Raw genomic sequence first — 25,817 nt, 5'->3', positions numbered from 1 at the left:
TGTACTAAAGGACACAAGATTTATACTGGTTCGACAGAATGTCCCTACGTCTAGTCTGCTGTTGCTCATGTTATTAGTACCCCATTGAGGGGGAATCTATTGGAAGACAGGTCAAGGAGCAACGGAACGCCACCCGAGGGCTTTGCTGACCCTATCGCAAAGCAACGGGATCAGATTCCGTACAAACATCCCCGTTAGCGAGCTCATCAGGCACGTCACTCAAGCTATCGAGGCAAGTGACGCCGCCTCAACCCCTCTAGTTGAGAAAAACTATGGATGGGGCGATAGTCACAAAACGAGCCAACCCTTGACCAAATCACCGCCACGCACGGTGGCTCGGGGAAGGCTGGGCGAGCAATGGGACCAAACGCACGGTCATGGAACAATCGCCAAAATCCTAAGTAGGAGGTACGTGAGAATACAAAAGTAGGTTTGCTACCCTCGCTCTAGTCTCCAGTAACATCCGGCCCCAGCGACCGCAAGGGTCAGATCTCACTCGGGGACTGATAAAGGAACGAATACCTCCTTTCTTTTTTTTGAAACAGTCATTGCATCAGACCTTTCCCTCACGTTGAGACTGGCGGCAAGGTTTGGGGAACAGATAAACGAGCACGCCTTGTAAGACTGTAAAAATCCCACGCCCAAATGGCTATGGTAATTTTGCTCACTAGCACAATAAAAATTTCCCCTTATACACCTCGGGTCCTACAGTCTTAACGAACAGAAGATCGGATCGCATAAACCTTTTTTCGAATGCAAAAGGGAAGAAAGCAAGCTCAAACGAACGAAACAAAACTGCAAAACAAAATTACAAATATGTTTTTGGACGCAAAAGTACTGACACTTGTCCATATATTATAGATAAATGTTTACCAAACTTATTCAACTAACTACTTCCTCGAAGGGAGAACCATGTCTTTCAGCCTGTTCGCCAGGTTTCACGCAATGGGAGTCACCGCCTTCTCAGTCTCATCTAGCTCAAAGTTTTCATAGCCAGGCACGAAGCCGAGGCTCATTACCTCCAATTTGATATCCTTCAGGCGGCGACGGCTCGTCCTCATCACCGGGCAGCCGCCACTCCTCGACAGCAGTCAACGGGCAAAGGAGGCCACGGCGAACGAGGCCCTCCAAGCACCGAGGGGTGATGTTGGATCTGCACCACGGCTAAATTGAAACAATGGGAAGGGGATGGATGTGAGTTTAACGTCGGCTGCGATGCGGATGCGAGCTCGACGACGGCTGCGATGCGAGTGCGGGAGACTCAGGCGATTGGCGACGGAGGTTGTCGATGCAAAGGCAAGGAGGCAAAGTATGAAACCCTAGGGGCGAACCTCTTGGTTTTATAGGGGCGACGGATGTGAGAAGAGCAACCGCCCGCCTAGGTCTCCGAGCCTACCATGATACACCGCCGTGTCACGTCGTGGGATATGCGCCCACGATCCCTATCCTTTCCCACCAAAATCACGCCGGATGTTTCGCCTTCCCAAGCAGACCGGGACTCTTTTCCCACAGAGGGGATACTAGTCAAAAAGCATTTCTTCGACCCACTTGGGCCCAGGAGTTTGAAGGATGGCCTAACAGTTTCAGCGGCCGTCCCAACGAGGGATGGGCCCACAAACGGCCAGAACTTAGGTACATGAGCATCAGGGGAGCCTTGATCCGCAATCGAGTCCCAGCCAGGCTGACCCTGGACAAAATCCCCATGAACAGGATATCAGTTGACAAAAACCAAATCTCACAGCTTTACCCGCGAAGGGTCCAAAATTACCCTCCGGGCGATTCTATCCGAATCACCCGGGGGCTCGGGGGCTACACCTAACGGGTGCGCTCGGGCGCACCCTCTGGCGAATCGAAATACCCCCCAGGGCGATTCTGCCCGAATCACCCGAGGGCTCGGGGGCTACACCCGTCACGTGCGCTCGCGCGCACCCTCTGGCAAGTCAAATCACCCCCGGGCGATTCTGTCCGAATCACCCGGGGGCTCGGGGGCTACTGTTGGGGACCTATTACTGGGCTATCCAATGAGGTGGAACTAATAACCATCGAACGTTGACGCTTCCGATCAGACAAGAACGCTACTACGCTTCTTGCTCGAACGACGGAAGATTGGTTCCGCCTCGCCCGACCCCCGAGGGCTAGACTCCGTCTCGCCCGATGGCTAAGGGCTGGCTCCGCCTTGCTTGACGTCTGAGGGCGGGATCCGCCTCGCCCGACGTCTAAGGACAGGCTCCGCCCCGCCCGACGGCTGAGGGCTGGCTTCGCCTCGCCCGATGTCCGAGGGCTGGTTTCGCCCCGCCTGACGTCCGAGGGTGGGCTCCGCCTCGCTAGACGGCTGAGGGCAGGCTCCGCCTCGCCCAACGACTGAGGGCCGGCTCCGCCTCGCCCGATGTCCGAGGGCTGGTTCTGCCCCGCCCGACGTCTAAGGGTGGGCTCTGCCTCGCCCTACGATTGCACCCTGCTCCTTCATGATGACAAGCACAGGGTACGACAGGACATTCGAGCCAAACCGCAGTACCGAGGACCATGCCCTGCACGCCTGCAGGAAGGTACCGTCAGGATACGATGGGACGGGCGCTTTAAGCCCTTTCTAACCTAACAGTGCTCGAATAGTGTTGTAGGCGTCGACTTTTGTCCCACAGTGTTGTAGGCGCCGCCATCAGCCCTCGAGCGCGGATACTAACACCGGCATACGACAACCGCTACAATCCAAGAAAGAACTCACATCATCTACAGTGACATGCGTATAGTCATTTCTCCGTCTACTCCCCGTAGAGTCATGGCTCAGCGCCCTGACGCACCGCATCGTCCGCCGGGGGAGGATGGGACATGACCACTCGCTGAAACGAAGTCAGAGCCCGGCCCTATCAGGATCGGCGAAACATGCTATCCCTGGCGTGGTCTGCCATGTCAACAGGGCAGGCTCAAGGGAAAAGGAAGACTCGACACCCTCGAATGACTTTTCTACCTTTGGTTTTTTACCCTTTCTCCCATCTGTAACCCCTGTTCCCCCCTTGATCTATAAAAGAGAGGGCAGGGCACCCTACTAAAGGGACCGATCGTTTTGACACACAAGACACAATCAAGCAGCAACCGAGTTCTTGGCGTCCTTTCGACCTTTCCATCAGAAACTTGGGACTCATCCCTCTCTCGACCGTTTGTACCCCTACTACGAACCTTTTTCGGTACTAATAACACGAGCAGCAACAGACTGGACGTAGGGACGTTCTGCCCGAACCAGTATAAACATTGTGTCCTTTAGTTCACCATCCAAGCCTAACGCGCAACAATTATAAATTTACTAGTTGGTGTTTATTCGAAACACCGACAAATATATATAATGACAACTATAGTTCACAAAACTTGCAAGCAAACACGTCTTATAAATAGTTTAAGAAACAGTGTACAGTCTCACATAGACAATAAACACAGCCTTACAAGCATCAACAGACTGACATAGGGCGAGTGAACAGTGTTTTCTGCCGGAAACGGTAAATTCCGGCTGAAAAACTGACCAGCCGCCATAATCACTTTAAACATCAACAGTTATAGCTTTATGCCGATTCTAAGGCCTACGAGTGATATCCAATTCAACAAGAGCTTGTTTAAAAGATTACTTCTCTAATAATCAGGCTTTTACGTATTTCCAAACTTAAATGGATCTTCATCAAAACAAAGAATGATGATTGGAGATGATGTTATTGTTGGCCCATTAAACATAACTAGCTCGTCACGAAGAGACAGCTCTTCCCCTTGTCTCGTCCATGTAGCAAAAAAATGATTCATTTTCCACTATTGCTTCGCCTGAATCATTTTTTAATTCAGATGAATCTAGTTCTAGGGAACGGAATGCCCATGTAAACACCGGCACAAGGGAGCACGTCAGAAAAACCACAGCTGGCAGTGCTTTGGATGCGTTAGGCATGGTGCTAATCTAATGCTCGCTTGATTTCCTCCAAGAGTCTCTTTGTACCCTTCCATATTAATAGGAACAGAGATTTTGTTGATAAGAGGTCCTTCAACAACTTCTTCAATTAGATATCCAAATATTGTCATCCTCCCAAAGATGGAGAACAAAAATAGCTCTCCAAAGTGCACATAAGATATAAAGAAACTACTGAATGATAGAAAGATAGAGCAATTTTTATTCAAATAGCTCTTCAAATGAGAATTTGCTTTCCGGAAGATGAACATCACAGCAAAAGCTTGCACTGGAATACTGAGTGCAAACTTGCAATTGCATACAAGGCGCAGGAACATAGCAAGCTGGTCGACGTTCCCACACAACAGCGTCTGGCAAGTAAGATTTGAGTTAAGTACACTACGAAACGAGCAACGACACATGTCAAAACTGACAACTCTCGCAAGATCGTTAGAGGCATCAGAAAACGGTAAGTTTCAACACATGATATGACCATAAGTTTACAACAAGCAAATGCAAGGTGAATGGAAACATCTGGATCCCAAAGACTTCTTCAGGATCAGTCAGTTAAAATTGAGGCAAGGGAATGTAATACAAACCCGGAGATGGCCGAGTCTTCTACTTCCGGCGATTGTACCTGCCAAAAAAAAGGGAAAAAAAAAAACTCAAATCACAAATGCTGTAGCACCTAACATTTTTCATCACATGCAAAAATTTGTTAGGCAGCCTCATGCAGTCACAAGAGCTCAATCAGGTACTTTTACCCATTTCCATTTCCAGTTGACTGGCAATGCAAACAGTTCTAATTTAAACCAGTGCTGCATACCTTGCTTTGCTCTTAAAAGCGTTCTTTGATTTTTTGTGCGTGAAATTGTTGTTTTTCTTTGAGGAGCGTCCCTGTTTCCATTCGCTCATATCATTCTGGAACAGCTCACGCATCTCCTCATGCCTGTTCAGAGTCTTCTCAGAATGTTGTCTTGCATTCTTCTCTTTCTTTCCTTTGCCTGCACCAGGACCCCGTTTGCTGGCCGCCTTCAATGATTTTGCCTTTCGGTAAGCAGCATCCACTAGAGATTGGCCTTTCTTTGGTTTCTTCCCTCTATCATTTTCCTGTAGGAGATTCTTCAATCCTTAGAACTGAATGCAGTGAACCACATGTACCAGCACCAAGTTTCTTTTCATACGAAACTAAAGACCTAAAGAATAAAAATGACATCCCATGGCAAATCTAATTTCGTTATGTAAGGTGGTAAAAGAGGTGCTTCCTAGAAATGAATCAACCTCTAGATTAGTAGAATGCGCCTTCTGAAGTATAGCTTTTGAACATAACATCCAATTCTCATTATAAAAGAAAATTAAGTTACAGTGACCAACCTCTGCATACAGATGATAATAAAATGACTAAATCTTCAGATTATGGCAAATGCAATATGAAGTTCATGCAATAGCCCAAACTAACTGCCAATTCAAATGGAACTGAAACCAGACCTTGTTGAAAGAAACACTTCCTATGTTATTATTTCACAGGCAATTAGGTTTCTATGTACAGTTAAGACACACTTTCACACACGAATTTGTCACAAGTGTTGCACAATTCTTTTCACGAAAAGTGAAAGTTGAAAGCATCTTTTTCGAAGCATCAACATCAATGTATTACTAAATTAGCAAAGGTTTAAACAACTAGACTCCACAGCACAGAACCATCACACAGCAACTGCAAACTGGATCAGAATACCAAAGTTAATTGTAGCATGACCTATGTACATGTATTTGTTTCATCGAGCATTTCCTTCACTATGTAGGGGCTTCTACACAAAGTGTACACACACACCTATTTGTATATTGGCCCATGGGGCATATGTGATCAATGCTGGTGTAACATCAATGTCATGGTTCAATTAAATAATTCAGTAGTTACTTGCATCAAATCCATAGGGATAATTAGCAATCGGCAGAGGCCGATAACAAAATAACTCAAAGAACTGAACCTTTGCTTCCTCGTCATCTTCATCCTCATCTTCCAACATCTCTCGCTGGGCCTCTAGTCTTCGGCGTTTCTTCCTTGGTAGATTTTTCTGTAAAACAAAGATGAGAAGAGAATGTCAGTATAAACAAATCACATGCACATTATTAATACATCCAAACATCACTTCATAAGCATACTGCAAACCTCATGCTCTCGTCTCTTTTTCTCCTTCAGACGGAGGTCTTCAGCCTGCTTAGCACTAATAACTCCAGAGGTACTCTTACCTTGATCCAAAGATTCCTTGATGAAAAAAAAGCAAAGCCAGATCAGTGATATAGTAATGTGTAGATGATTTGTGGATATCTTCGAACTAAGGATAAAGAAAGAATTTCAGCCCCATCTAAGTGGGAAGAAAAAGAATAATCTTCTTGCTTTTAAGAAAGGAAATTTTAACAATAACAAGATAGCATTAAGAACATTGTAAGATAAATATTTCCATAGAAATTTGCAAGGCCAGGTCTATCGGTGCATCAGATGAGCATATTAATATAGTCAGCGGTGACTACAAGCAAGTGACCTGGGGATACCCCCATAGACCAAAAGTTGAAGCAAGGCAAGTAATCGTTGTTTCTTTATCCTTCAGCTAGTAACCCGAAGCAGGCCAAGTTGTTGCAAGCGGTCCAATGTGGAGTTGTGGACACCCTAGTGCACTTAGGTTGGGCGTAGGCAATACTGGTCTTTGAGGGCTTCTCTTCTTCCCATACCAAAGTGCAATTTGTATACCAAAATACCAGATTCTTCCGCTGCTCCAAGCAAAGTGAAGCAGCATAGAACTGCCAGGTTGAAGGGAATGTGATGGATATGTGGCTGTGGGATAGTGAGTGGAGAATCGAGGAATGGGATGGACTTGGGGCCAGCAAGTGGTTCTTCAGAGTTTCATCTGAGCCTGAGTGAGCCTATCAAGAAATGGGCTCATGTACTTCAAAAACTAGGTGGCACCATGCTCCACTGAAGCGCGATTTACAACAGTATTTTTGTTTAGGAAACATCAACAGTCTCTTTCAATATAAATAAATTACTACAAGCATGGTAAGACATCAAATCCCATGTGTATAATATATTCAAGCACAAGATAGGTGATTTTGCAACTGAAAATGAAAAACAATGACAGCAAACAAATAACAACCCAATCAGAACCAAATCGTAGAAGTCACATAAAATATATGCGTGAAAGTACAATGGCAGAAAGTATAAATTAGAAGGCTAAACGCATAACGTCTTGCCCAAAGAAGTACAAAAGAATTTCAGATATGCTTACTTTAGCAGCTGCTGCCAAAAGCTTCTTTTCCCTTTCAGTAGCAAACCAGGTTCTCTTTGGCCGTGAGTATATCTCATCCTTATGAGCTATCATATTTTCTGCCTTGTATATTCAAATATGTAATGGCAAAGGTACAAATGTATTCAGAATTCTGAAGCACAGCTCTGTTCAAGTAATTGAAATTCACAGGAAAGAAGATAATTTATTTAGGTAAAACTGAAGTTAAAAATAAATAACCTTTGCGATTTCCATTTCAGCTTTTCTCGCTTCTCTTTCCACCCTAAAAAGGGCATAAATATCCACATTATGGATGGAACTTACAAAAGTTAAGAGCATAACAGCATGAAACTAACCTTTCTTCTCGAATGATGATAGAAATTTGACCTTCTAGTTGCTCAATCAGTTGTGCACACTCAGCCACAGGTTTCTCTGCAACAATGCGGCTTTTCAGCTGTGAACCAGCCTTCTTGGCCTGAAAGGTAAGTCAAATAAAACCAATAAGCAACAACCGAGGCAAAAGAAAGAAAAAAAAAACAACACTCAGAAGAGCTCCACAGATCAATAGATGAGTGCATTTCTGTTATTAGTTTGGCACAGAAATAATTAAAAGACATGTGACTCAAGGAACCAGCCTCTGCAACCTGCTTGGGATGTTTCCCATATACTACAAGTATATAATAGGTAAGTCGGGATGAAAATGCCCACAGCCCACATGGAAATATCCCATTCTTTATTTTACACAAATAACCAAGCTTTAGAATGAAGGGAGTTACAAAAATAACGGCAGGCTAAGTCTGGAAAAGGTTGCAATTCTATTAATTAGAAGGTTGCTTAAGAATCCGATTAAAAGAATTACAACACATCTGTGAGCACGTCTATTCTGAAGAATTACAACAATTTTCAGCCTTTAGCATATCACACAAATACTTACAATTGCTTTCAAGAGGGACCTATCATCATCGGTTACAAATGTCACAGCATAGCCTTCTCTTCCTGCCCGCGCTGTGCGGCCAACACGATGAAGATAACTGCAACAACGTAAACAATGTACAAACTTACGAAATAGTATGCTAAAATCAAAAGTAAATACAACTGGAACTAGGAAGCCGCAAAAACAAGTGACATGATTAAAATTCACGGTTCAAAGTTCTTTTAACAAAAAAGAAGGTGGCTATGGAATGAGGTCAAGCAAGTCTGCATGTACAAAACATAAACAAAAAGAAAAAAACCATGGTGCAAACAGAACAATGGCAGAAAATGTGATAAGAAAAATAAGAAAAAAAACATGCCACACGGACAAGACCAAATGGCAGGACACCTTAGGAACCATGAAAAACAGTTTTATAGTAGAGAGTTTGACTCTGAGAACAGATAATGGTAATAAAATACACTTATTTCTAGAACAATCAACTCTCTCATTAATAAAGGGCGTACCCAGTGCAGAGAGCTCCCGCTCTGTGCGGGGTCTGGGGAAGGGTGTTAGTGGCAAGCCTTACCCTCGCCTGTGCAATGCGAGGAGACCGCGACTCGAACCCGGGACCTTCCGGTCACAGGCGGTAAGACTCTACCGCTTGCACCAGCCCGCCCTTCCAACTCTCTCATTAATCAGTTCATAATATATAAACATAACTACTGTATAAATACACCAATGGAATAATTTAAGAGAAGGTTGGTTGCTAAAATTTTGGTATTTGAACTAGAAGACATGCCACTGAAGGTGACCTAAACTTCACAAGGGCTTAGATAGCGCATATTGGAAAAGTTGATAAAGAATCTTAACTAAAACTTCCAATTATATTTATTGAAAAATGGCAAAGCAAAGAGCCTAAGTCTAGTAACAATAGATATACTACAGATGCAGTGTTTCTAAGTGAATAATGAACGATAGAGTCAACTCAATAATCAATTGGACAATGTTTGCATCAATAACTTTGCCCTAGGACAGGAAGCTTGAACATGAACCAAGTAAATAGCAACAATCAGTCAATTGTATCACTTACGTTTTCACATCTCTTGGGCATGCAAAATTTATTACAGTCCGAACGCCAACAATATCAATCCCCTAAAAGTTAAACCAACAATTTGTCAAGAAATCCTTTGAATAGTGATTTGTATATCTTCTATTGTTTAATATCATTCATTACAATACAGTGATCTTTTTTGTTAAATTACTAGCACCAAACAGTGCAATATCTCAACAAAGTAAAAGAAAAATAACAATGTGAGAAGTACAAAGTCACTTACACGAGCAGCGACATCAGTTGCAATCAGAAAATCTACTTCCTGTTTCTTGAAAAGTTCCAGAGCCTGTAATAAATCAAACAACATAATTCTCTTTCAGATCGGTGAAAAGATATATGATAATTAGATTCAATTAACAGAAAATCTCAGAATTGCAGGATCCATGTAAACATTAAGACGTTACCAAAAAAAATTGACACGTGTGTTCTCGGATGTAACATCCAATCTAAATCTTCCAATTTCAACAACTTATAGCTTAGATTATCCAGGCAGAAATATATGCTGGATCCCTGGTAATAGATTGCCATGCTGTGATCCAAAAGCATTCAGTTGGGCCTAGACAGTGACAGCAATCAATTTATGCAGTTCCTTTATTGGAGAAACCGTGTAACGTATTCTAACTATCTATGTGGTGCGAGTCAAAGTCAAGAGTGTGGAGATTTTCTTCACTAAGTTGAGGTAATGTGGTTTGGTTCTACAATCCTAAGAAGTTAGCTGAGCATAATTCAGATCAAGGTATTAAGCTCAACTATCTCGCATCACACTGTAAGTTTACCATCAGAACTGTTCAATAAGCTGAGGTGTGGAGCACATTACGTGGACTACAGAGCCAAAAGGATCGTAAATCGAGGTGTGGTGCACATTTCGTGAGCTACAGAGCCAAAAGGATCGTACTCGCATGTTAGGTGATTTTACCAATGAGTTCATACACAATATTACAACAGCTATCCAACATCTTCGAGTGAACACATTGAAATAACAGATTTTGCAACATTACAATTGATATCATATACCCAAGACAAAACCAAGGGAAACCTATGACAAATAAAATCACCTCAAGTCGCTGGGCCTGTGTAAGGTTGCCATGAAGTTCAGCTGCTTTCATGCCAGAGAGACCAAATATTATTTTTAACCTGTGTGCAGATTGCTTTGTCCCACTGCAGGGGGGCAAGACATGAAATATCAATACGACAATACAAATAGTAAAATAGACTATCAAATATCACCAAACATGTATCCAAACAATAAATAGTATAAAAATCAGGGGTAACAACAGCACACAAGAGTGCTTGAACTGATGTGTGGTATAAAAATACAATCATGGTATACATGCACATACACCAAATCCCTTGGACTCTGATAACATTGCATGAATGGGTGGTGAACCGATGTGCGGTATAAAATTAGAATTGTGATATACATACACATGCATCAAACCTCTCGATGGACTATGACAACGTTGCATGAATGAATATATTGTGTTCATCGCATTATCTTTTCAGCCACAATACTAGACAAAGACACTAGTTCAACATAATTCTTAGATATTCAAGGTTAACACGATAAGGAGTAAAACAGTTAATGTTGACTGTATCCCCAGTAAAGGATCCCTAAACTTCAGATCAAAAGGTTACCAAGTTATAAAGAACACAGACCTAAAAATGATAACACTTCGCTTGAAAGTCTTCAAACAGAGTGCAAGAAGAACAGCTTCTTGATTTGACTCACGTGCTCGCCGTATCCTAACAACCCTGTGTAAAATTTGGAGCAAACATGATAATATAGTAAGTTCTATATATATATTCAGTAAAATATCATTGAGCAGATGAAGATGTTGAAACTCACAAAGTCACAGATCATACAATAAATTTATTTTATTTTTTGGGGGCGGGGGTGGGGGCGGGGGCAGGGAGGACTAAAGAGAAATAACTATAGAGGTGGAGCATACTCTTCAGTCAACGTTGCAGGCCGCTTCAGAGAAGGGTCAGCTTCGAGACGTACAGGTTTGTTTAGTGAAAGCTTTATAAGTTCATCAATTTCTTCTGTCATTGTAGCAGAGAAAAGCATAGTCTGCCTCCTTTTAGGACACATACGAATCTGCAATGAGTATTAGGCAAAAGTGCATTAGGAATGAAAACAACACAAAGAAAAACAAAGACTCTTAGTGCCAATTCCAGTATTTGTTTGAATGATGAATACTACCACAAAAGCAAATGCAACAAGGAACCAGCAAAACCAGAGTTCAACAGTTACCAGTTCTTGAATTTCAGCACTGAAACCCAATTCTAGCAAGCGATCAGCCTCATCAAGGATCACAACAGCTAGATCTTCAAGCCCAACAGAAAGAGAATTGCGCAGATGGTCTATTATGCGCCCAGGGGTTGCTACAACGATGTCAGGCATTGATCTTAGAGCAACTTCTTGAACCTGAGTACAACATTTCATCAGCAGGACCATAAAATCATCAGGAAGCATTTAACTAAAAAAAATAGTAGTGGTCAATAACAGAAGAATGCAAACATGAAAATTATGACCACAGAAGTGAAAGATTGTAGCATTCAAATCAAATAATGGAAGCTTGTACATATAGCAACACAACATGCTATAACACATTAATAAGAGTGGTGGAAATAGCAGGCCAGATGTCAAACCTGTAAGTTCTATAAGAAATACAACTATATACAATGACTATTCAGGAATTTTACTTTCATGATGGTAGAGGGCAATTCAAGCAAGGAAAACATCTCTGCTTTTCCAAGTTTTCTTAGTTTGAACAGAGGTAAACCATTACTACAGTAGATCAGATCCATATCCTTCTTACACGCAAATAGAAGGGCAAGCAAATAGAATATACCTGCAAACCACACTAGCTTAACATGCAGTCATAACTAAGACAGAATTGGAGTACATACACACCTTAAAGCACAGAAAACATTGTGTTTTGCACAGGAATATCAAACGCTATAGGGCTAAAACCCAATGAAAACATCAAAAACTTAATAGAACTCAACGCAAGCAAGAAACCTTAGTTGAAAGACCTCCAACGATGAGACAACATCTGATATCAGTAAATTGGGCTAACTTCTCGATCATACTATGGACCCTGCATATGTAGGGGAACAAATGTTAGTAATTAAGTAAATGGTAACTGATACTGATTGGAGAAAAATTAACGTTATTGAGTGTTAAATAAAACACTTGTTATAATGAATTAAGACAACTTTCTATAGCAGTTCAGCAAAGTGAACAACAAAGAAGAATAGAGCAGCTCTGTTTTGCTAGCATGCTGATATTCTCATTTAATATTTTATACAATGCAAAAGGAAAAAACATAAATAGTATCTGATTCCATTGTTTTCCTTTTTTCCACTTACACTAAAATATTATTGAGAAAAACTCTCCTCGCAAATATCAAATTGATGCACTATGCCCAGCACAAATAACAAAAGGTTCCAAATAAAGCTGTAAAGTTGCAGATATGCAAACAGCCCAATAAACCCAAAGTCGATAGCATATGAAGGGTTAATCAAGAATAACTGAGCAACATGAAAAAATAAAAAATATATCTAAGGACCAAAAGAGCAAAGTTTCAACAGAAAATATTAAGATCAAGGTTAAAAAAATCCAGCATTCATACTATCAAAGAATATAACACACCACCAAAACATTGGCAGCCTGGTGATAAACAATGAAAGATAGGAAATGGACCATGCTAAGATAATACAAGTGTAGTTTTAATTATGTCTGAAGGGCTAACAACACAATGAAGTAAGACGAAAGATGATCATATCAAACAATTAATTTATAGAACTTACTGAGCAGCCAACTCTCTGGTTGGAGTAAGAATAAGCACCCTTATTGCAGGTACACGCTTTGGACGAAAAAGTAGACGTTCCAACACAGGCAAAGAGAAAGCAGCTGTCTAACTTAAAGAGATTAGTCAACCTATGTATATACTACCTCAAAATACCACACAAATAATATTTATGTTCATTTGAGATACCTTTCCAGATCCTGTAATAGCACTACCACAGATGTCCCTTCCAGTTAATGCCAGAGGTATGCAAGCAGCCTGGAATATGAAGAGAGTTGAGCAAAAATGATATTGGAAACCAAATTACGTTGCAAGTTTCATAGTTATCGTATTTTACTAAACAATGGGATATAATATAAACACATGTAATCAAAATGTGGTCAAAAGAAAACTTTGCTTAACTACCAACCATTATTAAATGTAGCAGTTATGGAAGTTTGATCTTGGGTACAAGCTCAGTGGTATCATACTAGTATCTCCTGTTACAATGCTCCACTCAATATGAAGTGGCCAATACATATAGAGCCAGTAAGGCCAGTACTTAACTTTTAAAGCAGGGTTACAATGACTGGATATTTGACATTAGGAACAGGTGAACAACATATACAGACCCAAAGGTCAACTAATGAGACCAATGCCTAGAAAAAATTCAGTGTGAAACATTAAATCATTCTCATACCCATTGTTCATGTTACAGGAACATAGCATCTTCATTCTGAAAACGAAGAATGGATCTAAACAGTCTGTGACAATTTTAGGCACTTAAGATAGTTATGTTTCCCTTCAAAAGAAAAGATAGTAATGTCACTCATCCACTACATCCTCAAAATAAACAAATAAAATGTGAAGATGCTTGAACCCATAGACTACATCCTACAATCATTTATACTTTGAACAACCTCAATAACTCATTATATAATAAGTTCACAAGACATCTGCACTTCGATCTAAACAAGAAAGGAAAAGTGTACATAGAATGCTAATTGATTTGGAATAATTATTCAAAGATACGTCTTTATCAAACTATAAGTGAGTGCAAGATCAATTGAAGTACTGAATTTCTACAACTGTTCACTTTTCCCTACAACTGAATTTCTGCTATAGAGAACACACTGGTAGGGTGGTGGTAGGGCATCCAGTTGTGACGCCACCAACCAGGTTCAACCCTGGGTCTCAGAAAAAGGGGGAGGGGCTTGCTCGCTGAGATATGGCACTTTCAACGTGTTTATGCCTTCCTGGGCTGTCCAGCCTTCGGTCCCTTTTCTCGCCCTGTATTGATATCCTCTTCTTAATGCAACAATTCAGGCGAGCTATTTCCCCCAGGGATCAATTTTTTTAATGCCCTGCTATAGTTTGAATCTCATCTGCCAACAAGTTTGACCTAATAACTCCTGTGATGTGTAAGGGAGGGAGATTATGGGATCAGGGAGGAAATTGCATCTTTTCCTCACACGTTATTTGGCAAAAATATTTGAGTAAATATAGGGTTGATTTCACAATCACAAGATGTGCCAGTGTAAATCACAACAATGGGATAAGAGTATCCATCACGAGAACAAATCCCATTTAATCGCCACCTCTCCATGGATTAATTGGTGGCAACTGACCCAAAAAATTATATCACCAGTCCCTTCAAAATTCTCGCTCCTACAGAGCAACTACAGAACAAGATACTTCAAAAACTAGAAGTCTATATTCAAATTACTTCCAGTTAGCTTAACCAACAGGATGCCAACAAGAAAGATATGGGTGAAGCTTTTTTTTTAGATTTTAGTAAGCTTTTAACATGTGAAACTAGGAATTGGAGTAGTATCTTACAGTTAATATCTGGTGGTTAGAGAATCTGAAATATCTCAAGGACTGTAAGAAGTCAGATTTGGGCATTTGATACCTATAATTAGTTTCAACCATGACCAAACAATAAAGAGTTGCGAGTGCAAACCTGAATCGGAGTTGGCTTCTGGTAGCCAAGTGCTTCGCAAGCTCGAACTAGCGGACGAGACAAGTTAAGCTCAAGGAACGAATTTGCATGAAACGATGCCCCCTCCGAAGAAGCGAAAAACTTAGAAGGATCAACTGGTCCACTCGTGTCATTCTGCTCGGCCATATCTTCTTCCTGCCATTACAGATTAATAGGCGTTTTACACTTTCAAAGACAGTACAAATGGAGTGGTGATGGATACATAAACATCATGGTCTTAAATGGCTTGCCATCCTAACGAATTACATAACTCGTCGTGTGAAGAGCACAGCCTCAGCAGCTAAACTGAACAGAAAAGAGCGTGGTGATGAATCAAACTACCCCAAGCATACCTCATGGGCATCCTCCTCTTCTCCCAGCTCGCCTCCTCCCTCCTCGTCGCTCCCGTCCACATCCCCCTCCCTATCGCCACTCACCTCCTCATCGCCACTCCCCTCGACCTCCTCCTCGTCATCGGCTTCCCCGTCGACCCCCTCCTCGTCCTCGCTCTCCTCCAGCTCGTCCTCCTCGTCACCGCTCTCCCCCTCTATCTCCTCCTCGTCGCTATCATCCTCCCCGCTGCCGCTCGCGTCGCTCTCCGAGTCATCGGAGAGTACGGGCTTCCCGCGTCCCTGGCGCAGGTGCGAGATCTTCTCGTCGATGGAGGTGGTGCGGCGGCGCGCGTGCTCCGCCGCCACGGACTCCGCGTACGACGAGAACTCCCACGGCGACTGCGCCGGGACGCCCCGCGCTGGGGCCCCCGCCGCCTCGTCGTCGGAGCTGTCCGGCTCGAACCGGAAGCTGGGGTCCATGGCGAAGAGCCGGGGAGGGAGACAGGCGAGCTGTGAATGTGAAGACGCTTTTCCGGCGCCGGGAGGGAGGAGAATGGGAGGGACGAGGGTTTAGTCCAGGGTTTCGTGTCGTGGTCTCATGGAGGAGAGCAGCCGAGCGAGGTAGCGATGGGCTGGGCTTTGGTTGGGCCTTCAGAGGACAGAGGCACAGTGTTGTGTGGATTGGGGGTAGGCCCAAGGAATGTGCATACGAGTATACTCAAGGACTGATGACAATGGCTCGGATTGTTTGGTTCCTCGCCGTCACTCCCCACGCCACACTCGCAGCTGCTATGTTGGCGTTTGGACTGTGTAAGCTTAGGTAGTTATAGAGTCTTTTCAGTTTATTTGTGTGTTGATTTTCATCATAGTTGTGGCGGCCACTTTCATCACCACAGTTTTAGCAGTGGCGTCACACCTCATGTGGCGTGGAGTGGTTGGGCACCAAACAGCCCCTTAGGGTTTGTTTGGCTGCACACAAATCCACCCCAATTCACATGGTTTCCACATGGTTTGATGGATTGGGGTGGATTTGTGTGCAGCCACACCTCAATCTTTCCCAAACCATATGGATTGGGGTGAATTTATGTGCAGCAAACAAAACCTTAGTCTTTAGACATCCATGACATGGATAATCAAAATCTAATTATACGCAGATGTGAAGTAGGATGGTATTAACAGAATCCGGTGATCTAGATTATCTATAATTCAAAGTGGATTATCTGACCTGCACATTGACCTTTCTGTATGTAAAACGTCTTATAATTTAAAATAAAATAAAATTATGGATGGAGCAATAGGCGGCTCGATCGTGGCAAGTCTGCCTGGAGAGCAACCCACCGATGCGCAAGAGAGCAGGCGCGGCTCGACGCTCAGTTGAGGAGACTGCCTGGGCTGATCGGCGTAGAAGGTGACGCCTAGCGAGGCAACGTACGTGCTGCGACGAAGAACCGCTTGGTCGATCCGATACGATACGACGTCATTAACGGAGAAGACACAGCCCAGGCCTAGTTGAGGAGACTGCTTGGGTCTCTTTTGACTGGGAGTCAGGTTGCCTGGAAGCTGACTGGATGGCGTTTGGATGCTATCCTGGAACGTTGCCTGCACCAGGCAATGCTTCGAAGTCCAGGCGAGCAAATTTGTATGCCTGGGTGCACCTGGCTTGCCTGGCACGCAATCAAGTGCTGTATACTATTGATTATTTGAAGAATCATCTACCAAAGTACTAATGTTTGCTTAGAAACTGTTACTGATACTACTAAAAGAGTTACTGTGTTACCGCTAAAATGATTCACCCTGTTCGCTGGTTGATTGCAGCCAGGCTTATTCAACCAGCCAACAGTGTTTTTCTCTCACAACAAATCAGCACCAGCCAGCCCAAACCAGCCAAGAAACCAACCAGCGAATACGCCGATTTTCTATCCGACAAGACATTAAATTGCTCGGCGTGGTGGTGGTTGGTGGCGACCCGCGGGGATGGCTACGGCTTGGCGGAAAACGGTCTGCGAAGATCTGCTCTGTTCACTTGGCTGATAAGCCATAGCTGAAAGTACTGTTGGCTGATTTGTTGTGAGAGAAAAATACTGTTCGTTGGCTGAAAAAGTACGGCTTATAAGCCAAGAGAAAAATATTGTTCGTTGGCGCGGAGGCACTTGTTCACGCATGCGTGTGACTAGGTCTGCTTTGGCAGCGATAGCCAACTGAAGGTGTCTTCCTGTGGTCGTTGTTGTGGCGGCGTGACAACGGTAGCCCCGAGTTTGTTTCACGGGCATTGTGGTTTTGTGCTGGTTGTCGTGTTAATGCTCCGGTGTGTGGGTGTTTTGTTTTTTTTCTCCCTAAAGGTTTTGTTGTTCTTTGCTTCTACTCTATTAATACATGCACAACAAATTTCTTGCTGCTGCCTTTCGAAAAACAAATTAAATTGCTCATTGATATCACTTTTTATTTTATGGTTTATGTTATGACTTTTTGTTACTTATTTAAATCATGTATTTGTCTTCATGTATTATTTAAACAGCATATATTATATTTTTATTAGACGAGAAATCAAACTCTATCTACACATTAGTTTTCTCATACCCAAGCACCAACCAAACACTTCTTTACACTTGCCTAACCAGACAAATAACATCAACTTTTCAGATAACTCTCAGATAAAACTTTTCAGGCAACATTTTTTCCCCGACAAGTTATCGAGGCCTCCAACCGCCCGTCCATCTCGGATTCTCGGACAGCCGCAGGCGAGTGCTGTCGTCTAGAACGGACGAGCGTGGTGTCGTGGTGGCGGTCTGTACGATCTCGCTAGCTTACAGCTTGTAGGACTAACATATCCGTCGCCATCTGCATACCGGTGCTGCAGCTTGACAGCTCTGTAGGAGCACGCATCAGTTACACGCAACTAACCCACAATCGCTGATCGGACGGTGATGCTGCACCAAGCTGTAAGCATCATTTCTGCCTGTAATTACCTGATAAAAACTGTTGCCCCCGGAGGTTGCAGCTGTACTGCACCATTTGATTTCAGGACCTGGGGGCTACTACAGTCAGTCCTTTGCCCCCCACGGTCCCACCCAAGAAAACATCGAGAAAAATAGCCTTCAGAATGACGGTAATGGCTGTAATCGAATCGATTCTTGTGACAACGAACAACTGTGACGACAGATCCATATGGAGCACAGGAACAAGCCCAGGCACTTCTTACCCATGGACTAGCTGAAACACGGCACTCGCTATGAAAAGAATATCAAAATCACAAGTTACAGACACAACGACACCAAACCGAGATAAATAAACCAATGTAAAACCAATAGTTTGACGGCTTGATACACTTTAGCTTGGCGGTTCTCTATAGGAAAGCGTCCTTCTCTAGCAACTTGAGAACCTCATCCTGACTGTTGAGCCTGGCAACCTCGATGGGGGTTTTCCCGTCCAGATTCTGGAGCGTGCTGTAATCGTCTCGACAAGTCAAACACAAATGACATATTGGAATTGCCAATGTTAAGAAATAACAAAAACAGGTGGTTGACTTACACAGCAGCACCATACTTCAACAGAAGATCCACGCATTCCTTCCGACCATACCCAGCAGCGTAGTGCAACGGAGTGTTCTTGTTCTTATCTAGGGCATCAACTGCAGCACCCGCCTTCAGGAGAATTTCAGCACACCTCAACTGAATATACAGAACATCACTCAATTAGTTGCCACAAATAAACATATCTAAAATATGCAAATAAACAAACAGAAATGCAGCACTACAGCATGCTCCAGACTGTATTTGTGATCACACATTGAAACCTAATTCTATTAGACATGTCATGATATAACCACATGTGGCCTAAATCAGAACACTACAAATATGTAAAACTATACAACAGCACAAATACCACAACAAAGGATCAAAAAGCGCAGAAAATTCCTTGCAATAAAATAAAACATTTGTTAAAATGAAGAAATTGCATAACACAAAGTAAAACAATTGAGCAGCAACAAGAAGCCCTGGTAAAAATAAAATTTAAACCAAACAATGTTTGTTGCACAACTCATGGATCCTACAGATAGTAGTGACATAAGAAAAAAAAACACATAATGGAAGTCCTGCTGCATGTTGTGTAATCCATTTCTGTTTAAGAAAGTTCAACAGATTCACTTACCTCACCATAGCCACATGCAAAATGTAAAGCCCTTCTTCCCTCGGCATCTTCTTCATCCTTGTCTGCTCCACCATCTAAAGCTTTCTTCAGACCCTGTTGTGTCATCAAAATTGTAAATGCAGCCTTAACAAAGAACAAGTACAACTGTTTAAAGGACATCCCTCGGGGACATATAAAATACTGATAGTTTTTTCAAAATAAAAAAATATTCAGGGAAAATATCCATCCATTCAAAATGGGGTCAAACACTGTTAACCAAATGAAAAGTTCTTTCATAATTCAACCACAGATTTTCCTAATTCAAAAAAGGAAAGAACTGAATTTATCAGATAAAAGCATAAGTAGGATCTACTGTAATTGAATGAATGAAGACTGATGTGCAGGATCCACACCAAATAAACAGGATCTATAGTTCCAATCGCTCATTTAGAAGCAAGACTCAGAGATAAAAGCCCAACAAAGCTAGTTTAACATAAATCCATCTAGAGAAACTGGCCCTAACTCATATGTCAACGCTTTTCAATCCTTTTAGAAGTCAGATCTAAAGTCACTTTTAACTCCATTACCTCTTCATCACCAACACTTGCAGTGTGATGAACAATGGACTCATCATCGTCACCTCCTTCCTCCTCAGTCTCTTCGGGTCCAGAGAGCGCAGTGGATGCACTAGAATCTCCGGGAAGGCCAACTCCCATTGCCTGGCCAATCTTTTGAAGAACCTCAGGGTCATTCCAATACCTAAATTTAGAAGAAAAAATATATATCTCAGCAATTTAAAGCTACCATATCTCATGGATAGTAATAGTAAACATGAGTAAAAACACCTACTTCACCATTGCAGATGGACCCCCATTCTCTATCTCATCAAGAATTGGCTTCAAGGATGGATCTTCCTTGATACGGGCCATCCTCTCCTCAAGCTGCTCCTTATGAGCTGGACTGGTAAAGTTCTCGAGCATACTGGACATAGCTGGATCCTATCACAAAAAGGAGAGAACATAAGAGAAATCGCCATCTGGGGATAACCCTGGCAACAAGTGGGGAAATCAAAGCATGGTACCTGCATAAGAGTATTCCCGAGACGCTCTGCCATTGACACAAACTGAGGATTTTGCATGACTTGTTGCATTGTTTCCATATACTGTTGAGGATCCAATGCAGGGATACCCTGTTCTCCAGCACCCTGAGCACTTTTCTGAAGTTGTTCAGCCATCTGGTTGAACACAGGGTCACTTGCAATTTGCTCCGCCATCTCTCTTATCGATGGGTCCTGCACATGATGAGCATAATAGTATAGTAAAATTAACAAATGAATGAATAGGAATGTGACTCAGCCGGGAGAAAAAATATCAGACTCCTACAACATAAGCATCTTACAAAACATATTAAGGAAACAGCAACAGAGCTTACATTGAGCAAGCTCGACATAGAAGAAAAATCAAAAGGGTTGGGGAGGCCTGCACCAGCTGCTGAAGACGGCTTCTCTGGTTTCGAATTTTTGCTCTCATCTGAAACATAATTGGGTAGACCAGAAGGGAGAATATTAGAGACCATAAAATTATCTATTAGAAACAATACACATACGATAATTACTTCTTGTAGCCTAATCATTCACACAGCCAGAGTCGCATACTCAACAATCCTAATTTGTAGCAAACAATGCCCGCATATTATTCCTATAGTTCCCCTGATAAAAAAAGCTCCAAGATGCATCAAGCAACAGCACAGAATGGTTCGATTTTTTTCCCCGACTAGGCCTGTATTGAGGACCAGGATATAAGCAATTTTATGAAGCTTCCATGTCACTAAGCACAATGATAAGTTTCTGTGTACGAATCATCTAAGGGGCCATTTGGATCCCTTCATTTTGGAGGAATTGAAATCTACATAATGGATTAGGCTATTTGGCTTGGAATTTGACATTCCATACCATTCCCAAGCTCACAAATAAGCCTATCTCAAATTCATAGGGTGGAAGATGGAAATGGATTCTATAGATCACTATGCTATAATTCTATTCTCCAACTTATAGCATACTCTTCAACTCACTTCCCTACAATAGAAATGCAACATATAAGTATGTCCCTTATATGCCTAACAATAAATATACAAATATATTCTATATATAACTATATTAGCTTAATTAATCTATGCCTAAATTGTAATTATTAGAATGAATTCAATTCCAAGGATCCAAACAGGCCCTAACAAAAATTGCTCAGTATTCATAAAGCAATCAGTGAACAGACAACTGTAATGTAAGAAAACCGATACATGACCTACGAAATTTGCACCAAGGTAAATCCCAAATCCACCACCAGATGCCAACTACCCTCCCTCAGTCCCTCCTACTAATTCAGCACGCAGATTAATTCCCCTGCCCAGAAACGTTGTCCCCTGCAATTCCCTCCCCTGCCGCACCGATCTAAACCTATCCATATCCATACAAATCAAATGCCCCAAACAAGCAAAAAAGAACTAAAAACAGAGACCCCCGTGCGGATCTAAGCTGCAGGCAGCGCGCCAAGGAATCACACGGACAACCACGTAACGCGACCAAACAAAGCACCACAACAGGCAGCAGCGAGAGCTGCAGGGACTAGCGGTGGTGAGGTGGATTGGGGGCGCCCGGGGCTAGCAGTTACCGGAAGCCATGGCGGAATCGGCCGGGCCGGCGAGAGGCGATCCTTGCGAGGGCGAGAGGAAAGGGAGGACTCGGAGAGGAAATCCCTGGTGAGCTTGGCGACAAGACGAGGACTGATTAGTTTACAGTACAATTTGTTTTTTTTTCAGGGTATTTGCTTTTTATTAGACGGAGACTAGGAGCATGTCCGTGCGTTAGAGATTTTTTTTTAATTTTAATTTTTTTAATATAATTTTAAATCTAACATTGTCGGTTTTTTTTAAAAAAACTAACATTTTTTGTCGCGCCTATTGCCCTGGCGCGGTTAAATGCATGTGCCGCGTCATGCATGGTGGCGTGGCATAGGGCTGACGTGGCGTGGATCGGCCGGGGGGCCGCTGACGTGACAGGTCTTGCCGCGCCACCGACCCTGGCGCGGCAGTGCCGCGCCCTGTTGCGTGGCGCGGCTGAACCAAACATACCGCCACACCACCTGGCCGCTGCGCCTGCCGCCAGCCCGGGCTACCTGGATAGTAGAATCAAAACGCGTCGCGTCCGAATTTTGTTAAGTTTTTTTTCACGGCCGAATAGAGAATTTGATAAGCCAATGATTAGTTTTTTGTCTTTCATAATACGGTTATGCACCATTTTAATTAATCAATTACGAAAAATTACCACCGGTGTCCAGATACGTCGGGACTGCCGGTTCCCGAATGCAGGGTACTTAATCTCGCCGGTAGTGCTACCGCGACTCAAAGAAACGAATAAGAAGGAAGTTGACAAGCTGCCACATAATATTTTCATTGTTTTAACATAAGTTTGACATAACATAACCAAATAACCCCGTAAGTTTCGGATGCCAATATTCGTTTGACCTAAACAAACTAAGACCCAGGAGTGTAAGGATCCCTCGGACATCTCTGTCTCTTCTGATTTGTTGGCAACACATTGGGAGTGTAGCCAACATCGGTATAGTCGCGTCGACGGTGTGTACGGTTCGTACCCTGCAGGTATATGATACGCACGATTACTTATAATTCTTTATGATCGTTAGTTCATGGAGCCTACGTATTGAAACAAACTATCTTTGTTAGTATCTGTAAGGCTCTTTGGGTGCCAAACGGGGCACCACCTAGCTGAGACATGCCGATCTCGTCCTGCGACCATTAGTCCCACTGGCCGTGCTGTCCGCGGAAGCCCAGGGGTTCATCGTCATCGTCCTCCTCCTCGTCTTCGGTTGCAGGGTCCTTCCCAGCGCTATGGTGTGATGGTATACGCACCGCGAAAGTGGCACCCTACGTCATCGGCTGAGAAGAGTCGGCTGGTGCCCTCAAAGAGGCTGAAGACGTGCCACCCGACCGCGCGGGGAGTGGCGGTTTCTCATAAGGAGTGTCCATGCAGCTCAACTTCTGAGCTAGTTTCCTGCAGCTCTTCTTCACCTTCTGCATAAATAGACGTTAAAGTTAGTTTATTACCTAATCGCATATACAATAAAGAAATATTTTCGAAACGAATAAGTTTATGTTTACCTCCACAAAAGCCACGAGCACGCCTGGCCCCTGCCCTCTAGACTCGTGAAGCTGGAACACTGCTTCGTTGGACAGCCTTGATAATTATGTCGATTGGGTATAGAAATACGGTTGGATAGTTTTAGTACACATAATTAATACCAAAAGGATAACAAATTGTACCATTCAAGTATCTTACCACGTATCTTTGAAGCGGGGCTCTCTGTAGCTGTGTGTCCTTCCTAGTGGTAACGTCATACACATCTTCGATGATATCTTCCTCCAAGTCCTCGTCAATCGCCACATCAGTGTACGGGGACTTGATATGTGTCATCGTAGACCTGTGAAGCCACCGCAGGTACTCGTCAAAGGTGTGCTGGTCGTGTGGAGGACCCACAAGGACCGCATGTGGTACCCTGGTCTGCCACAAATGGATGTACGAGCTGTGTGTCACGCGCTAATCCTTGATCTTATACCTCTTCCTGCGGTCAAATCTACAACAAAACGATATTAGTTATACCAAACACACCTCTGAATTATAGCATTGTTATTAATCGATAACGCACCCGTGCAATACTTGATTGGTGGAGTAAAGCGGTGGTGGATAGCCTGTCATTCTTCCAAACTGTCTACAGACCCGGATGGGCAAGTGAATCTCGACCACATGTAAGAAAATAAGAGGGACGTCGCAGCGATACTCATGTGACTCGTCCCTAGTGACAGGACTCAGATAGTCCTAGAGCTCCGGAAAATCCCAAGGACACTAAAACACCTAAAATTTCGTAATTGTGTTAGGTTATGATATAGTGTACATCGAAGAAGACATTGCTACGATAGTATAGAAAGCGTAACCTGGTGCTGTGTCAGGACGTTGAGACCGTCCGTATACTCCTTGTACTTACGCCACGCATTCCCTCTATCTAATTGTGCTTCCGTCTAGATATACAGAGTTATAGTGAGTGTATCATGTCCATTTCATTGCTGCATTGAACACGATAATGAATTAGTAATAAATAATCTCATCGTATCTAACTGCCTGGAAGAATATAATGAACCGAAGTACTTACCGGTAAACCATTATTAAGGGGCCTCCCAACGGGCAATCATTCCCAACACCAAACCTGAAGTAGGTAGGAGCAACCCCTAAGGTTCGCATGTCCTGAGGTGCAACGGCAGGCAACGCATAGCTGTCGATACGTTCATGCCAGGACTGCGCTGTCCCAGCTGTACCCCGCTATGTTCTCCCACGGCTGGCGAAGTAGGTTAAGAAAGATCCAGCTGATGGTGTTGCCCGAGGCGTCTAGGAAGAGGAAAGCACCAAGAAAGTGCTAGAGCCACACTCGAGCGAACCTATCGATTTATGCCTTCTCGGCTTGTGGGTCCAAGTACTCAAAGAGCTCTATGATCCAGGACGACGAAACACCGGAACTTTTCTTGTAATTGATCAAAGAAAATGAGACCCGATGCCAGCTGTAAAGCAATGCAAGTATTAAATAGGCTTGAATTACTCACTTATTTTTCTTGGAAGCATCATCGTCCGGTGGAAGGAAACCAGTAAACTGAGCCACCAGCTTCCTCCAGTGATCATTGTCAACTATCCCTTTCACTGTAAGTCCCCCTAATCGAAGGCTTAAAATAGCCTTCACGTCCTGCAACGTCAAGGTCATCTCGCCACAAGGTAGGTGGAACGTGTGGGTCTCAGGCCTCCACCTGTTATAAGAATAGAACGACTATTAGTTACCTCCAATTTGTTACAAGAAAGTTTACGTACAAAGAATGCACTCGCACATGTCTACAGCTGTAGTAAGTAGTGTGGGTCAAGGGGCGCAAGACCGTGGTTGACAACACGGACAAGCTCGAGAAAGCCGACAGGCCGTATGTACGGCGTATAACGCTCGTCCCACTCATACACCCTGGTGTGAGTGCGGGGTCTCAAAGGAGGCAAGGACACCTCTGCGTCGTTGTCACTCAAGATATGTGCTCGGTGCTGGTCGTCATACTCCACCTTCAGAATGGGATACAACGGGTGCTGCGTGGGAAGAATTATCCTGTTAGAAATTGATAAACAAAACGTTAGAGTATTCAAATTAACAAAATTCAAGTTAACATTAGTAAGTTCACAAACAAATTCATATAAAACTTTGGTTCTAAAATTACAAGTAATCTCTCTGTCTCAAAATAAATACACATCTTGCTTCTCGAGTAG

At 43.2% G+C, this 25,817-nt stretch overlaps 2 protein-coding genes across 2 annotated transcripts; both read right to left on the bottom strand.

Annotated features, from left to right (window-relative positions):
- Positions 1 to 4,374: 4,374 nt before the first annotated feature.
- LOC136546592 (DEAD-box ATP-dependent RNA helicase 28) lies at positions 4,375 to 15,908 on the bottom strand. The gene is made up of 19 exons (XM_066538564.1): positions 15,353 to 15,908; positions 14,982 to 15,155; positions 13,229 to 13,297; positions 13,041 to 13,147; positions 12,250 to 12,328; positions 11,479 to 11,652; positions 11,174 to 11,322; positions 10,881 to 10,976; positions 10,280 to 10,382; positions 9,448 to 9,510; positions 9,204 to 9,265; positions 8,135 to 8,231; positions 7,557 to 7,675; positions 7,441 to 7,483; positions 7,204 to 7,305; positions 6,090 to 6,185; positions 5,908 to 5,994; positions 4,746 to 5,029; positions 4,375 to 4,556 (listed from the first exon to the last, which is right to left on the bottom strand). Exons 1-19 carry the CDS (start codon positions 15,809 to 15,811, stop codon positions 4,538 to 4,540), a joined length of 2,382 nt encoding a protein of 793 aa, XP_066394661.1. The 5' UTR covers positions 15,812 to 15,908; the 3' UTR covers positions 4,375 to 4,537.
- Positions 15,909 to 18,538: 2,630 nt separating this feature from the next.
- Positions 18,539 to 22,184, bottom strand: LOC136546591 (ankyrin repeat domain-containing protein 2A-like). Its single transcript, XM_066538563.1, has 8 exons — positions 22,126 to 22,184; positions 20,891 to 20,988; positions 20,541 to 20,750; positions 20,309 to 20,457; positions 20,047 to 20,218; positions 19,481 to 19,573; positions 18,860 to 18,999; positions 18,539 to 18,774 (listed from the first exon to the last, which is right to left on the bottom strand). The coding sequence occupies exons 1-8, from the start codon at positions 22,133 to 22,135 to the stop codon at positions 18,675 to 18,677; spliced, it is 972 nt and encodes a 323-aa protein (XP_066394660.1). The 5' UTR covers positions 22,136 to 22,184; the 3' UTR covers positions 18,539 to 18,674.
- Between the last annotated feature and the right edge of the window lie 3,633 nt (positions 22,185 to 25,817).

Source organism: Miscanthus floridulus, chromosome 3 (genome assembly GCF_019320115.1).
Source record: "Miscanthus floridulus cultivar M001 chromosome 3, ASM1932011v1, whole genome shotgun sequence".
NCBI lineage: Eukaryota > Viridiplantae > Streptophyta > Magnoliopsida > Poales > Poaceae > Miscanthus > Miscanthus floridulus.
This window is presented reverse-complemented; position numbering and strand designations above follow the sequence as displayed.

Bases quoted from the DNA above. Each gene is read 5' to 3' on its own strand.
- LOC136546591 (XM_066538563.1), bottom strand. The intron at 19,574-20,046 runs GTAATGGAGTTA...ATGACACAACAG, and splicing joins CAAGTGTTGGTGATGAAGAG to GGTCTGAAGAAAGCTTTAGA. The intron at 18,775-18,859 runs GTAAGTCAACCA...AGACGATTACAG, and splicing joins TTGAAGTATGGTGCTGCTGT to CACGCTCCAGAATCTGGACG.
- LOC136546592 (XM_066538564.1), bottom strand. From the start codon at position 15,811: ATGGACCCCAGCTTCCGGTTCGAGCCGGACAGCTCCGACGACGAGGCG. The intron at 7,306-7,440 runs GTTATTTATTTT...TGAATATACAAG, and splicing joins CTGAAATGGAAATCGCAAAG to GCAGAAAATATGATAGCTCA. The intron at 5,030-5,907 runs GTTCAGTTCTTT...AATCTCCTACAG, and splicing joins AAGATGACGAGGAAGCAAAG to GAAAATGATAGAGGGAAGAA.